This window comes from Symphodus melops (genome assembly GCF_947650265.1).
Source record: "Symphodus melops genome assembly, chromosome: 3".
Classification (NCBI taxonomy): Eukaryota; Metazoa; Chordata; class Actinopteri; order Labriformes; family Labridae; genus Symphodus; species Symphodus melops.
The window spans coordinates 28,511,513-28,529,162 of NC_136693.1; the positions used below are offsets into that span (position 1 = coordinate 28,511,513).

The 17,650-nt window shown below is 42.2% G+C and overlaps 1 protein-coding gene across 2 annotated transcripts in view; it reads right to left on the reverse strand.

The window, feature by feature from the left end:
* LOC306821374 (anoctamin-1-like) overlaps nt 1-14,245 on the reverse strand; it is a 74,495-nt gene extending 60,250 nt beyond the window's left edge. Inside the window, exons 1-2 of one of the 2 annotated variants that reach the window (XM_079339765.1) lie at nt 14,135-14,245; nt 5,943-6,097 (exon numbers count right to left, since the gene is read on the reverse strand). In XM_079339765.1, coding sequence (XP_079195891.1) covers nt 5,943-6,041 — 99 coding nt within the window. In that variant the 5' untranslated portion in view covers nt 6,042-6,097; nt 14,135-14,245. Of the gene's footprint in view, nt 1-5,942; nt 6,098-11,953; nt 12,227-14,134 lie in introns of those variants that run through there. The other variant, XM_079339764.1, reaches the window with a different exon arrangement.
* Between the last annotated feature and the right edge of the window lie 3,405 nt (nt 14,246-17,650).

Consider the following 17,650-nt stretch of genomic DNA (forward strand, 5'->3'; position numbering starts at 1 on the left):
GATTTGAACATGAATTGTTTGTACTTTTAGCATTTTAAGCATGAACAAGTCGACTGATTGAAGGCTTTTAACAGCCTGCCTAATTATCTTGCTCTTTTAAAAAATGATGCTCCCGAAAGAGCAAAGCCATCATGGCATGTTTGAACTCCAAGGTCTCTTTTTCCTTCATATATTAAACTTTTGGAGGCAACAGGCTAATTTGACATGAGTGCAGAATGAGTGGTGCCTCGATAGAGGGAATGGACGAGCGTTATGCTCTAATAATCTATATGAAAAAATATCGTCATGTGCTCCTTGAAATTACATGTGATGCAGATGTTACAGAATGAATCTGGCTGCAGAGCTGTGATGACAGTTTTGAAAGACAACTGATCGTGGCGTATCCAGGGTTTGAAATCAGGAACATATAGATGTATAAAAACATGATTTCTGCTCACACGGATCCCTGTTGAATTGAAAAGCCTTTATGATACTCTTGATCTTCCACATACTGTACTCCGTGCTTGCTGCAGTCCGTCACTGCCCGCACTTTGCTGTAGTTTGGTGCCACTCAAGTCCATAATTGTGGTTCCACAGTGAGCTCTACTCCGTCTCTGGAGCGAGTCAAAAGAGCCACTATACAGTCTGCTCCGTTTCAAATACACTGCGAGTACGTCTCAGGAAGGGATTGATTAAGGGGACGAGGGGATTCAGGGAAAAGAGTCAAGTATTGACAAGCCCTTTTCCACTAACGTGAACCAGAGAGTAGTGCTGGTGCAGAGCCAGGTCCGATGGGCGAACCGTCTGGGAACCAGCTTGGGCAAGAGCCACAGAACAGCCACTTTATTAAATCACCGCATACGCAACTAAATATGTCTCGGATTTCCCAGCAGCACTTGCGTGTCGTCTCCAATCACAACAACGATTGAGGTCTACGGCGTGTCGTTTCAAGTATTGCTCGTGGATTTGCAAACTTGCATCAGCATTCAAACACGACAGGTCCAAAGGATTTGTTCTGCTCAACAGGATTACGTCCGAATACGAATACGGCGAATACGTCGGAGAAGACAGATAATTAATTTAAACATTTTTTCCCATTGTTTGACTTAGGGGTTGTGGTCCAGTGGAAAAGTGAGCTCTATTGATTTTGGGGGCAAACTGTTTGACACTAAATTCTCCTATTCATGAACATCAATGTGTACTCTCACTGAAGCAGATCATATTTTCATTATTTCTGTCATTACCTTTTAACAGGAATCAATCAATCAGACTGTTTACTGTGGAGCGCTGCTCAGGTGTACCTGACAAAGTGACCGCTGACAGTTTATGTAATGTTTGCTGGCTGAGGAAGCGGAGTGAAGACAGAGTAGACTGTATGGGAATGACAGCATCCAAAGCAGCTGATAACAAGCAGCCATGTTTACATGGTGATAGAAAAGTAATTACAGGGAAATGCTGTTCAAGTTGACACAGGCTGCGGTCAATAAAAGAGTCATAAACTCAGCTAAATTAGCTCCATGGTCGCAGATCAACAGTAAATCACAAAGCTAATATTGACACAGCGCGGAAACGGCAAAGCTCTTCTCCTCTTTACAGCCACTCACCCTGTGTACAGAACTGTGTGTGTGTGTGTGTGTGTGTGTGTGTGTGTGAGATAAGGACGTCAACCTTTTCACTTATTCAATACTCACAAAACCATTTCATTTAAATTGATCGATCTCTGTTATTTTAATAATGCAGTCTTTAAAGGTCTCAAACCTCTACAAAGACCTTCAGATTTGAAGTCATATTTTTCATCATGAGCTGAGAGAGAGAGAGAGAACACAATCTAAATGGCACACACACGTTGGCAATGTTGGAATAGGCAACTGAGATGTTGCCAACGAATCTGTGCTATTTAGACAGTGTGTAGGAGTGTGCCTGATATTTTTGGTTAATAAAAACCAGAAACAAGTTTGCAAGCCCAACGATTCTTAAAATCTTAACGGATGTTGTAAACATGAGCGACCTCACACATGACCATAAAAAGTTTGAAGGTATCTGTTCCTCCAGTGTGTGTGGACCAACAATCAGAGTCCCGACTCTTACAAGTGAAGATCTCACTGAATCTCTCATGATGGGCTTTTTAAATATTCATGCAGAAACTGTGGATGAAGACGTGAAGACGGCCTGAGCGTGGGTCGTACATGTCAGCAGCTTGAGCTTGAGCTGAGTTAATATTGATTTGAGTGGGATCGTTTTGTCCCCCCCCCCAAAGATAGCTCACTCCCCAGCTGTCGTTTCGGTTGTTCTATCCTGTTGACAGTTCATGAGTGACATTTCACGAGTGTGCTCGGCTGTCCTCGGGGTTTCCCCGCCACACACAGCAGGAGATTAAATACTGAGCGTGTTTAACCATCAGTACGGTGACGTTCTTCAGATCACTCTTAGCAAACCTCACACCACGAGAAAAATCGAGCATTCTTCACTTTGCTTTTGCTGTCGGATGGTAGAAAACCTTGACATGATTATCTTCTAGTGTGTTTCACTTTACAAATATTGGTTTCCTCGGACTTCTGTTTTTGTTGCTGTAGTGTGATTACAGGTGTTGATATAGTTGTTTTTTGCTGGTATCCAAAATTTGATACCGTGGCAGTCTTAGTGATTGTGATAGAAAGAATCACACAAGGGGCTGCTGGTGTGTGTGTGTGTGTGTGTGTGTGTGTGTGTATTTACGCCTGTGATTATACTGTACGTCGCCCTAAGCCTCGCCCCCACCACACACACACAAGCACACACACGCACACACACATGTTCATCATTTGCAGCCCTCCCTCAACAGGAAACAGTCATCGCAGCAGAGGTCAGAGGTGGTTCCTCAGAGGGCGCATGAGGATGTGGTGCTGTGTGCATCGTTCACCAATAGGAACTCTTTTCTCACCGAGCCACCGGGAAATGAGGTTCTCCTCTCCTCCGGGCTTCCACATGCACGCAGCCACCCACACAAACACACACTGATACACACACACGCACACACACATTTGTGGTGAGCCATTATAAGCTCAGGGCTGAGACAACCCAGCAGATTTCAAGTCAATAATGTGTTCAGCTGCAGCAGTAAGCTGTATGATGCGTGGAGTCTTTGCACATTGAAGCTTCAAATCGCACATAATAAAATGTTCCTGTGAGATACGTATTTAAGGATGATTGGCACACTCCTGTCAAACATAGACTGAACTCAAACTACATACGAACATACTGCGTTTAAAATGGGTACAGCAGTCCAAACTCTAATCATCACAGAGAGCTTTCTCCCCCCCCCTCCTCTATTGATTGGATGCTCACACAGGTTGCCATGTGGTGGGAAATGAAGCTTCAGTGTTTAGCCAGCTCTGCGTTCTAACCTCTCTCCATGTTTCATCTCCAACATTGATCCTAGTTTGAGCAGCTTTCTGCTGCTGGAGCTTATTAGAAACATGCAGAGGCTTTTTAGCTCGGGTACAATCACTTCTATCTGAAGCAGTTCCACTGCCCGCTTCCATCGCTGCAACACCTGTTGACCTGATAACTGCTCTCATATCTGGCAAACCCAGGGGCGTCCAAAACGGCCTTCAAAGCCCCGCCTACCTTCTCTGGTCCAATCAAATCCAGAGCATTCAGGAGCAGAATCTAAAGTTAGAAGGAGGACATACTGGCTGCTGCATTGTTGTCAGAGAAGCTTCAACACAGCAGGTTTCCTTCATGTCTGATCAAACAGTGAGGTCATTTTATCACTTCATCCAGTAAATGTCTCACATATTGATCCTTTAATGACCAATTTGACACACTGATTATGTATCTTTAAGGTCCCATGTTTTTAAAGATTCTACTCTTCATTTGAATAATTACAAATCACTAATTTCTTCATGTCGAGAACAAACAGATCGATGATTCCTTCTATAAAGACGCATAATAATTGCCCATGAAGTTTTAAAGTGAAGGGTGGTGTTACCTTTTGGTAAACAGTTTCTATCCATGAAGAAAACTCAATCCTGCTTCACTCTGCAGGACGCAGCGTGAGAAGAAAACATACAATGAGCTTGTCGTTCAAACGTACATGGAGGTTAGTCTATAGATTGATGTTGCTGCTTTTTCTTGTGTTTGCTGAGCGGTAGAGTCATTTCCATCCTGATTGGCAATACAGATAGAGCCAATTGTATTCTAATGGAAAAGCTGTAAAAAAAAAAACAACATTAATCAATAGGCTTCATTTCACAGCTCTGCTCTTTGTTTCCTGGAGGTGTAATGATCACCGCAGATACAAAAAGACTGAAGACACACTATAAGTCCAGTTTCATTTAGATCTTTTTCCTCCCATATTATTTCGATGTTTTTGTTCTCATGGTAATATAAAATCTTTCATATTAATAGAGGAGCTGAAAGTATATGCTTCAGCTCGGGAGCTTCTTGAAGTGTTGCTCTCTTGTCAGTCGTTTTTTTTTCTCGCTCTTCAAGAGCGCTGTTGCATTTAAGCCATGAAAAGATGAGAAACGAAACAACCTCCTCTTCTCCCTCCACTGTGTGATTATGAATAAATCACTTCTGTTATTATACAGAACTGAAAACAGCATCTCTTGGACCGAAGACATCATTGCATCTTTAACCGCAATGAAATATAAACAAGGCTCCCTAGTTGACCAAAAGTTATAATGAGATAGCATTTTCCATAATGGCAACCACCATCAATGGGCTTCAAAGTGTGCTTCAGAAAGAAACTGAGGCTCATGTTAAAAACAGTCTTTACTCTGAACCAACGTCTAGACGTGGCCTCCTAATAGTAACAAAGCTGCTCACATTAACACACCTTCACAGATGCTGGCAGCGTTGCACCACTTTACATAAACAACAGATTTATTTCTTCTTGGCAGTAAACAAACAACTCCTCTTTTATAGTCAGGGCATCACTACATATTCAGAGTCTGAGCACAGTTACCTTACCCGAACCTCGATAAACAGCAGATGCTTGTGTAGCTACTCACACAGGGGCACATATGTCTTGTAGTGAGTATCGAGGGGTCTGGCCCGGGGCAGCTACCCATGTCTACACACTGAGGCGTACACGGTTACAGTCTGTCAGCGTCTCCCCCCAGCGTCCCATGACAGCCACTGCCAAACACCTTACACCTTCACTGTTCTGCTGCATCTTAACCTGAACTGAGAGAAGTCACACCAAAGAGCCAAACATGTGTCAGTTTGAGGGGACTTGTAGTTGAATTAGCCACAACCTTACTGCAGACACAATGCATGCCTGTCTTTGTGTTCAAGCACATTTTCGTGGTTTATTCCAAGTTTCAACATCACCTAAACCACAGCTTACAAACTCAAAAATGTGTTATGAACATCTTTCTGTGGATCAGTTGGTAAAATTTGTCTTAATCAGAAGGTTGGGGGTTCGATCCCCAGCTCCTGCAGCTACATGTCAGATGTGTCCTCGGGGAAGACACGTAACCTCAAGCAGTGTGTGAATGGGATTAGTTACCTCTGATGGACACTTCACAAAGCAGCCTCTACCATCAGCATGTGAATGTGTCACTGAGACCTGCGATGTGAAAGTGCTTTGAAAAGTCAGACGGACAATAAATGTTAACCTTTCGAAACCCAATCCGTTTTTCACTCGGTCATCAACATGTCAATTTCTGCTGTGAAAATTGGCATTTTAATTTGAGAGCTAATGGAGATTCTTTGGCTTTTGGATTCAGCTTCAAGTGGACACATGAAGAACATGAGGAATTGTTTTTCCAATTTCATATTGACTTAGTTTTCTACGCTGGCGTTTGACTTTTTTCTCATCGGCTCATCTTCGCTCATCAGTTAGAAGGTGCCAATTGGATTAAATGTTTCAATGATATTTCACCACCTTCTTGACATCAGCATTTCTCTGTTTGCACCACCTGCCATAAATAAAAACACATTACTGGGAAGACCACATGGATGTTTTGTCTTACTATGGACACGTTGCTTCCGGCATTGGTGTGGGCAAAGTCTCCACCCGGGTTTTTCTCCTCTCCAGGAACTGGCAGGTAGTGGTCGTTCCTCTTCATCATGGTGTGCTCCTCCTCCTGCGGGCTGCCTTCGAGCTCACAAGCCAGGGGAGGAGAAGCTGAGGAGGAGCAGAGAGATGGATCAGGCATTAGCTGTGCTGTCTGTTATAATCGACCATGTACCAAGCAGCTTTATTTTAATCTGGTTAAGTGTGAGTGGTTATGGTACAAAAACTCCTCAAACAGAAAAAGCAAAAAGTTTCACTTCTCTGTCAGAGAAACTGTTCAGGTGAAAGTGATCAACACCACAAAAATTACACCGAGCAAACTCACTAACTAAAAAGCCTCATATGGACAATTTGTTAAAAATGTTCAATAACAACTTTACTAACTAATTAGCTATTGTACCTGAACTTAAAGGTGTAAACTCACTTTAATAGAAGCCAACATTGATCATTGGTTTTAAGACGATTAGCAACCATTGCAAACCTCAACAGAAGGCCAACGCCCGTGCATGAGTTGGGTTGCCATGCATGACCTTTTCTACCAAGTCTTCTGATATCACCTGCACTGAAAAACATCAAGCTAGAGGAAATACAACAAGTGGCAACCTTTGATACTGAAATGTGAAACCAATGCAGAAGTGCAAAATAATGTAGTTCCTCTAATGTTCACTCGAGGCTCGCTCCAAAAGCCAGGACCACGAACCACTGCACACCAAGTTAATTACATTTAATTTAATTTTCAATATCGCACCAGATCACAACTGAAGTCATTTAAGGACACCTTTCAAACCTGTCTGCCTTTAACACCAAACACAAAGACACTTTAACGCACACAAGGCTTGTTTTTGCTGCCGTGGCCACGTTCGTGTTTTATTTCATAGTAAATGTCCACACTCGTCTTTGCTAAGCTCGAGTGCGGTTGGAGCTGCTGCCATGCGAGGATAATGGTGGGAAGTGAAAGTGGATTGACAAGATCAGAACAAAGGCATTTGTGAAATGTGTTGTGTATTGTATTCGATGCACTCAGTGAATAGTTATCAAGTGTGAGTTTATTAACGTTGACAAAATGTTCACCCTAATGTAGGAGAGTCTAATTACTCAACCTAAAACACCTTAAATGAACCTGTGGTTACTCCAAACACAAAACGACCTTTGCTTCTGTTTTCCAAACAGCAGCCTTTTGTCATGATGCATGTCATGATTGTCTTCCTCAGAATTGAAGGCGGAAGAAAAGCGTGCGAATGTTACACCCTCACCAGGAAGTACTTTGTGTCGGTTGGCGCTTAAAGTGTATCCCCACCTCACCCAAGACCTTTAAGTTGTCGTAACGGTCACATCTAAAAACTGACTTTTTATTGTCATAGGCTCAGTTGTGTTAAAACTGCGTATATTGTCATATCGCTCTGTGAACTTTTGCACTGAAGAAGTCGCCAGTTAGGTCAACGAATAACAGATGCAATGACTGGATGAAATTGCAGTTTCTGGACTATGTAGCAATCAAACAGCAGGGAATCTGACCCTTAACCACTGACACTGACACCCCTCTGCTTCGAGTTGTGATTCATCCCAAGAGCTGTGTAACACTGGTTCAGACAAGACGCCGTCTTTCGGAGGTTGACGAAACGGAACAGGCTTGTTCAATGTTTGCAAACTGAAGCACCTGGAGTGAACTTGAAGTGACTTGTCTGGCGTGGCAGGTTTGAGCTCGTTTTGTGCATTAACCTCCCACCTTCTGTGTTTAACTCATCTTTCATTGCATGACAACGGCGCTGAGGGCTGCAGGTTAATGATGCTGATGTAAAGGCTAATTGGGACATCTACAGGAAATCCTCAACATTTTCACAAAACCTGTATTTAGAATATTATTTGGCTAGTAGTATTAGTATAGTATTTGGCTGTTTATTTTGTGTAGTTACAGGTATTCGAAAGCAACACAACCTTGCCCAGGGCTTGATTTCATCTGCCAAATGTTTTGGCAGAGAGCCTAGACAGGCGGCACCCAGCATGGGACCTAGATGTACTTTCACAACATGAAATGTTTTCAGTGTAAATCAACATTTACCACCAGCACTGGTCCATCTGTCTGAAATTTGGCATTGTGCAAACAAAGGCTATCCGTTGCTATTTGCATCTACCTTCATTTACAAAGTAAATGTGTTGGCACGGCTCATCAGTCACTGAAAATTACAACTCATTTATCTGTTTGTATGCTGATTTTAAACCGTCATTTGTTTTGTTTGTTGTTTTATTAAATGTTCAAATGTATTATTATCATCATTCTAATTATCATGTTTAATTTCTTTATCGGCCAATTTTAATGCACAGTCTCACTAGAGCAGAGAATAAACAGACAAATCCATTTAGCACATCAGCACATCTCTTTTGCTTTTGACTCAAGATGAGCTTTTACTTTTACTTAAACGTAATGTTTGCTAACAATGAATCTCAACACCTGCTGAAATACTCAACTGACCTCCGGACTTTAATCTTTCTGCTGTAAACAAAGGGTTAACAATGAAGCCTCATGGAGAAATAAAGCACAGCACTGTCAGGGCTGAGCACGTTACATTATCTGGTATGATATCCTGTAACTTTTAATCACTAAACATAATGTAGAGGTAATATATTGGTATGTCAGGTCTAGTCTATGTATGTTGTCACAGACAGCGGAGGGGTTTGAATTTTATTCGAATGGTTCCCAGAGACTTTCGAACAGTATCTAGTCTTTGAATGCCCGTCCTTACTCCCTACACAATAAGTGGTCGTTTACAGTTTTACAGCAGAGAACCGCACAGTGTCTCAGGCTGCATTGCCTTCAGCAGGAGAACGGCCACATATCATATGAGAGACATTTACAGAGTTGGGAGCAGGTGAGTCAGACTAATGAGGGTCACAATGATGTATGGTTGAAACAAACAGACATGTTTGTTTGTTTTTTTGTAATGTTTTTTTTTACTCCAAAGTGAACAGTAATAACTCAAACACTTGCTTGTGCCAGTTGAGTCAACACATTAATTATCGGATTATGGCACCTTGATGAACGCTCATTGACTGGCAGGATGCCTTACTCTTTGGCATGAGAACTGGGTGTCAGGTTGACTTTTCTAGGGAAGAAATAACTCCATTATCCAGGAACAATTGATTTCGTAGAAAGAGTACACAGAAGAGGCGCACTGTTTTCCTCTCGAATACTTGGTTAACATGACTTAACGTACAAAGAAAAGAAGATTGATCACTGCAGGCGACCTCACTCTGAAAGCAAATTGCAATCTAAAGCAAACAAATTGGATGTTGGACACAATGTGCAAGAACACACCTGCAATAACAACTAAGCTACTGGTCCCACAAAACAGACGATGCTGAGTCTCTGTGTTCCTATTCTATGTTTTTTTTTTTCCATCGTACTCATTAAAATCGTCACTTCAGAAAACAAAAAAATTATCTTTTGTCTGTGTCATTTTTAAGGATATTTCAGCAACTTGTTTTGGTATTTTTTGGTTTAGGTTCTTTGTTTTCATACTTCTTGTTTCCAGCAGGAAATGTCCAGGTCTCTCCAGTTATACCAGCTATTGCAATAACGTCCATCCATCATTTATACCTGTTCATCAGGAAATCCATTCTTTTCTGTCATTCTGAAAACATTCCCACAACAAGAGATGGTATGATAATGCTGCAAACATGGACATTTTGTGACTGGAAAACAGTCAGTATGGACCTTCTTCTGGTTCCAGTATACAAGCACTGAGGGAAAATCCTTTTATTGACTGTAGTATTTCTGACTCTTGCACGGTAGGTGGCGATCAGGCGGAAACCTCCGGTCTTGAAAAATGAAGCCAATGCGGGAGTGCAAAATCCTGCAGTTTGATGAGTGTCTGCTTGAGGCTGGCTGCAGGAACACTGGTATAGTTACATACACATGACATGTGTATGTCAAATGTGTTATCCATAGTGAGACACGTAGCTGACATCCTCGACAGTATGGCACGATGTAACGGTAGATTACAACCCGCCTCTGCATTCGGCTTTAAGTCTGATGTTAGGTGGACTGAAAGTTAGGCTGAGACAGCATTTCCAGCAGGGCGGCTGCTGCCAACGAGCCTCTGGAGCCCCTGCAGAACACTCAGTATTCATTAATTAATATTTACAGTCTAGCTACTATTGGACCTTCATCTGGTTGACCTATAAATCACATACTAAGCAATTAACATAGAAGTTATCAAGCAGCAAACTAGCTGTATGTGGAACAGTGCAGACATGGACAACTTTTCATCTCTTTCATCTTTTGAGAGAAATGAGTTGCATGATATCCCTCATGCTTATTCTTGATGTTCGAAAGCAGGCGACAAAGTCACAGCTGCTTTGCTGCACATTTCTGCTGTTGGACTTCCAGGTCACAAAACTTTGGAGCGTGCTCAGAACGACTGAGTGCGATTGAGGTGCACACATGCAAGAATAAACAATCCCCAACAGCAAATAAAGAAGGGTCAATCTGTCTCGAGAAATTTGACTAAGTACAATTTCAGTTGACGTAAGGAGGTGCAAATACACACCTGCAAACACAGCTACAGTCATCCATGCAGCAGAACAGAGTCTTTTAGATTGCTACTTTAAGTTGGTTTTTGACACATCTATCACGTTAACATAACATCTAACGGGAGTGCAATGGCCAGGTGTCCTGCATTCATAAAAACTGCCAATGTGTATATATATATATATATATATATGATGAGGTTTGCAATGATGTTCTCATCATTGATCAAATAATTGTCAGCAAAATACCTAACCTCAAGTGAAGCCAAAAGAAGTATCAAGCTCTGACCTGCAGCAGTATGCCAGACTCTTCCATCTTATCAGAAAGTGTAAAATCTAAATGGACATCAGTTAGATTTTTCTCAAATCAGGTTTTGGTATAATAATTATAATCACACTGATTTTTCATCAAGTTATCCTGTTTTTTTTCATTTATTTTTGAAAATTATTTGATGCAATAAAAAGCCAAGATTAACTTCTCTGTTGACGAAGGTGCCTCCTGTGCTGCTGTGGGCACTGGGAGAGCAGAGAGCAGCAGAAACTACAAGAGGAAACATAACATACACCAACACAAGAGTCATTGAACTTCCAGCACAGTGAGTGTTTGCTTCAAACCCACACAAGGATCTGTTCTGCTGCGGACTGTACCCAAGTGAGGGATATTTGCAGTTTCATTGGTAAGTTAAATGTGTGTTTCCGGTAGAGAAAGTCAATACCACATCTCTACCCAGCCAATCCATACTGCAGAGACTCTGATTTCAAACTGGCAACACCTGTCAAATGGGTGTTTTGGCTTCACCTTTTGTACGAGGGAGGAGGTCACTGCACGCTGTCCATTTGTACATGTAGTCTATGAGTTAAATCCTGTTCTACTGCCCCCTATAGAAAAAACAATGCAGCTTAAACGTTATTACTAAATGTTCACACACAAAAAAATAAATAACTGAAGTTTTGCAAGTATTAAAGAGTCATCAGTATGCTGTAAATATTGGGATGCAGACTGAGTCTGGACACAGCATCTACAATGACTTCATGTACAAATTGTCAGGTCAGGTTGAACCCAGTAAAGTTAAAGTTAAAGAGATTCTGTTTATGGTTACCACATTACCTCTTGTGATGTGGGCAGCACGTCTATAACAGAGGAATCTCTCACAATACACGCAGCCTACCGAAGCTGTGAACTCCAGGTACACTGATCTGATGCTCCCTGCATACACACACACCTGTGGTGCGCACATGTGTTACTATAAATCCAATCCTGTTTACAAAACCAAGGGATATTAATCCCCTAAAAACAGAAAATTAAGTGTAAACGCACACAGCGTTATTATCAGTCCACGTCTCACTCAGCGCGCGCGCAAACCATCCCTACCACCATCACATTCCTGCGTTTGAGACCACATTTGAAAGGAATTTCTGCAGCAATAAAAGAGCTCTTACCGGGCTCCTCTCCGCTATCGCACTGCTTTACGCTCCCAATCGGTTTATCTCCATCAGCTTGACGCTCCATTGGGTTTAAAAAGACGCACGGGGTTCCTTCACAAACCCAAAACAGATCCACTAAGCCGTCAGCATCTATCCCTCCGCGTGCTTCGTGGCTTCACAGCCGCCTGCGCTGTTGCATGGAAACGCTGGACAGAGAGCTACCACTTACACATGATGAGAGATGCTGTCGAATTGATCCAAAATAAGATTTTTTCTTGTCCAAATGAAGAGACTAAAAAGAGTACTTAAGAGTATTTAAGAAAATGCTTTAGGGCAGAACAAACGCAGCAAACATGACATTATCTGTCAGAATGAGACTATTGCATGCTCGTCTGTGTGTGAGCACGCTCTCTGTCTAAATGAGATTACCCACTCACAAACAGCAGAGTGATAACGCGCAGGGAAACTCGGTGAAAATCGTGTCAAAACGGGCTAGAAATATGTTGCATTCAATTCCCTGAGGAAAACACGGAAATGTGGTTTTCCTGTCTTACCCAACACTTTTTTGGTAATAAACTAAAACCATTCTTGTTTTCCACTAAATCTAGCGACACAGTCATACTCAATGGTTAGGGTGTACATCGTGCTTGACTTCATCTAATGGGTTCACAGAATGGTGAGAAAAAAACCCCAAGCACAGTTAATTTGGATAATAAAATGACCTACTGACAAGTTATTGCAAACAACAACCACCACTATGATCAGCCAATCGGACATTCTCCTTCTGCACATCATAAACTGATGTCTCTTTCACTCCAGAACCAGATGAAACTATTTAACCTAAACAAGGTCAAGATGAGAGAACAGTGTTCCCCCTCAAAAGATGACCACTCAACCAGTTTTCATTCTTTCCCATACATGTCATTCCCATATCAACACTGCATCCTCATTTCACAGGAAAGGAAACAGGAACGTGTCATTTCTGGTTTGTTGTGCAGCACAATTGTTTTTTTCATCCATCTGCACATTTATAAAGGACTTCCTTCACATATCTAGCTGTGGTCATTCAACGTGATAGTAAATGAGAGAAATAACCTGAGGAGAGCTGTTGTTTTTCTGCAGAATATAAACAGCTGACATGTTAGAGTCTAATACAATCCAGACATTAGAGATCAGAATAAAGCTGGTAAACAGCGCGCGCTGCTGATGAGAGATTAAGGGGCACTCGGGAAACACAGTCTTCCAGTAGCTTTAATTAACTTGTAGGCAATGTTATTTCCTATGGGAATTGAATGCAGCATTGTTCTCCAGCTCGAGCATCACTGCACCAGCTGGTGCCGCCCACTCGCGCTGGGGTCTTCCAGTAGGCGCGAGGTGATCAGAGCGCACGAGCGAATGATGTAGTGGTCTCGCGTAAAGACGGACCATATCACAGAAATCTACAATACGGGGACACCGCGCGCGTGACCACCAATAGAAACATATTTTATCATAGTCAACGCATCACTTGAGAAACATGAAATGCAAAAGATGAAGCGGTTGTCGAGATTCAGACTCAGTGTCTTTGGTGGACGGATTTAATGGATAAAACGGAGATGTCCAAAATATCTGCAGCAAAAGTTCCATGAACCCGATGACGAAACAATAGAAACGTTTTCCTGAGTCATCGGTGCACTTCACTTTCTAATCCTGTCTGGACTACCTGATGTGCGTTCGCGCTCCTCTCTGAGCGAGACCCGGAGCTCACGGGGAAACACATGGGCAGCACAAACATTCACCAAACAGCTTTCCTCCGGACACAGGAGACTGTATGGTGCCACGAAACATATGCAACAGCATCTGTGACAGTGTTTCCCAAACAGCATTCACATTCACAGATTCAAAATTGAGCAGACATCATGGCATAAGCAAACACTCGGGGAAGCCTCTGGCTCAACAAACGCGCCCCAGGACACGTCAGTTAGATTTACGCGAGTGTGTAAAGGGAATCACAATACTTGGCTCGGTCTAAAGAACCGCCCAATTAATTCGGCACATTCATATAAAAGAAGAAAAACATCCTAAGACATAGCTTAATGGGGAGGAAAAATTACCCAGCAGCAATTTACGCGCTCAGCAAATGAACCCGAGACGCGTAAAAAAAATACAAATGAATTTATAGAAAAAACATGTGTTGAAAAGTAAATCAATATTTACCTTTTCTCTTGGATTAAAAGAGACTGAGAGAGTCCGCTTGCTTGGACGAAAAGAAGGAATAGGTGCAGGTATTGGACAGGTAACACTTCCCACTCACCTGTGTGCAGACAGGGAGGAGGAGGAAGTGCTTCTGGGCTCCTCAGGTAGAGTCTCTCCTCCCACACAGCGGCGCAGGGAGAACATGAAGTCATTGGTGGATTATGCAACGTGACAACTGAAGGCATGGGACTGCTGATAGGCCAGAAGCCTTAAGGGAACATATGCAGAAATACATCTATAGATCCTTCTTTTAATTCAGTAGGTGATCTAATATGCCCCCCCCCCCCCCCCCCCCCCCCCCCCCCCCCCCCAGTGTTTAAGGGCAATGGCTACAGGATTTGAGCCAGGCTTACAGGGAGTCTGCTCAGGTGAAGCGGACATTCCCAGACGTGTGTGGACTTGCAGTAGACAGGAGGGATGTTTTGCAGTTCCTAAACACGCCCCCACATCTGAACTGAGAAAGAAAAGTGGTGCAGAATTCACAGCAAACAAAGAAATAGTGTATAGAGACTGAGAGAAAAAAAACATCCAACGCATAAGACAGGACAGGCTGTAATATGACTGGTCAAAGCCATCAAACAACAAAAGGCCTGTTTTATAGTATTCCTCACAAAATGTCAGCAGCATTCATATTTGTATGTTCAAAGTGGGGCTGTCTCTCTGTGCTGTCATCCGAGGACACATCGTCCTGTTCTTTTCCTGCAGAAATGTAGGACTGAAGTGATGGCAGAAAGCAGGCTGGCATGATAAATCATGGCAGAAGTTTCTTTGACCCGGCCGCAGGAGGGAAAATGAACTCCTCGAAAGACCTCTGAGGCGTGTTTGTCTGGAAGGAGTCGTCCGTGTTCCTCAGAGGGGAAACAACACAGGATCAGCATTATTATCGGGGTGTTTGAACTATAATTATCATGATATATTATTAGTAGAAATGGTTGAAGCTCAGCAGTATCTGTTGCAGTAATGGTAAATTATTTTCATCTTTTCACACATGCACTCCTGAATATTTCCCAATTTCTAATCAATCAATCTTTTTTTCAAATAACGCCAATTCAAAAAAGCGTTAGCTCGAGACACTTTACAAAAGAGCAGGTAAAAGGCCTTACTCAATGCTATCGAACAAAGACAAAAGTTACAGTGCGGCGAGAAAATTCTTCTTTTTAAGAGGCAGACATCTTGGATAAATCCTGTCTCATGGAGACAGAGCGGCCGGTGTGGTTTGTCACATGTTGCTTGATAAACATCATCAACATGTTTGTTCTCCGGCTGGGAATTTTTTGCTGAATATATTTCCTGCTTCATTCTCACATCATCATTCACACCAAGTGGCAACCTCAGAAGTTGAAAAATGAAGCCATTGCAGAAGTGCAAAAACTCTGCAGTTCTTCTTGTGGTCACCTGAGGCTGGCTGATAAAACCTAGGAAGTCACATCCACACCGAAACCGAAACACTTCTGTGTAGCTCACGTCTTCATCTGCACATACTGTACAGGGGTCACTTTTCTTAGAACTGGTCCATTTTGGTCACATTAAGGCGAAGAGTTCATCCCAACATGTGGCGTGGATGATCGGACTGTGAGCAGGTGCTTTGGAGTCGTTTGTCCGGAGGATTGTGGCCCTTTCCCTGTTACTGGGGTGACTAAACTGGAGTTTGTCAGAGCTCTTAAAACGCCACCAGTGGGCTTCAAAAGTCTGCTTCAGAAACAGATTGCTGACATCACTGAGACTCATCCTTGTTTAATAAAATCTGTGGTTTACACAGATGTGAGTTTTGAGTTAGTGTGGAAACACTATAAATCCTCTCTGCAAATGTCGTCATTATTAAAACTAGAGATAAGTGACAGCAAAATAAAATACCCAAGGTTTTATACCCGTGACAGCTCTGCCTTCAGTTTCATTTTTAGACAGTTTCAGCTTTGAAATTATTTTCAATTTTCTTTTGAGCCGATGAATAAAAACGTTTTGTCTGCTAATAAAAATCTAACAAGGAGGAAGGTGAACAAGTCTTAAAAAAGCAGTGTATAAAAGCTGAATTAAAGTGGAAACAAACAAAAAAAATCTGTATATTTGTACAGACTGTTTGCTTCTATAACTTGGACATAAAAGGGACCTTTTCTCTGTGATTAATCATAAAAATGACACCGATGCACCAACCTTCCTACCTGTCACTGACAGAGTGACACTCAGCGTCAGTCACTCTGAATCTCCACAAAGTTACATTAGGCCGTCTGTGGCTCATTTTGAGAGAATGCTTATGTGGCACCTGTGCCTCCGCAGAAGCTTTCTCTAGATAATTTGACACATTTTCACTCCCCTTTATTACGCAACCATGACATAAAAATTGTCTGAAGCCTTTAGCCTACTCGCTGCCGCCTGCCACGCTGCCGCCTGCCACGCTGCCTACAAGCTTTTTAAAGACGCTTTAACTGCATACCATTCGATGAGCTACAGATAGTCAACAGCTTTTATCAGATTGACTTCCAAAGCCATGAAGACCACAGTTACTTAACTTTCAGTCTTATCTGGTATAGCATACATAACTACAGGACGATCAAAGACGGGACTTGATTCTTTTCCTTTTCTGAAAATAAATGTTCTTCTTCTTTCCAGAGTGTTTTGTCTCCACCGCAGCTCAGACACGGCACTTTTTAAAACATGAATCACGTTCATCTTAATGTGTGGGCTGCACTGACACAGCCGACGCTGCAGTGTATTGCTCAGCAGGTTAGAAAAGTGTGTGAGACCGCCTGGAGAACTAGACCAAGATATGGATTACTTACTACCAATTATAAATCATCGGAGTTCACAGTAATCAACCTCGTTTCTATCTTCATGCTTCCTCTTGCACAGGTGACATTATAAATATCTATGCAAAAGAAGCTCTTCATATCAGCGTCATCAAACAGCTCCTGACATTTCCTGTACAAGTGAATGATGAGGCTGCTGCCCACCAGTGTTAGAATCTCCTTTTCATTGGTCACATCTCAAGTACCAACTTTTTTACTGAAAAACATACGAGCCTAAATGCAATTTGTGTGTTTTCACTCTTTATTCAGATTTGCTTTGAACCTCTGGTAAAAGGCCGGAGAAGTGGAAAAGATGAACTCACAAGTATAGTCTAGAGCAGGGGTGTCCAAAGTGCGGCCCGGGGGCCATTTGTGGCCCTTGAGTGGATTTTTTGTGGCCCTTAACTTCAAATCGAAGAATCAGAAGATTTTGGCCCCAGGCCTCATCAGATCGCATATTTCGTTCTTTTTTTCTTTTTCATGTTGGCTACGGAGACCTATAAAAGCCTGACTATTCTTTCTAAAAAATTAGAACACATGTATTTTGAAGAGGTCAAAATACAAAAACTTCCTTTCAATATTTTAAAAAAACAAACAAAAAAACCCTGTGGCCCGTGAGTGATTCTAACGCGACAATTTTGGCCCGCAAGAAAAAAAGTTTGGACACCACTGGTCTAGAGGAAGTGTTACCATA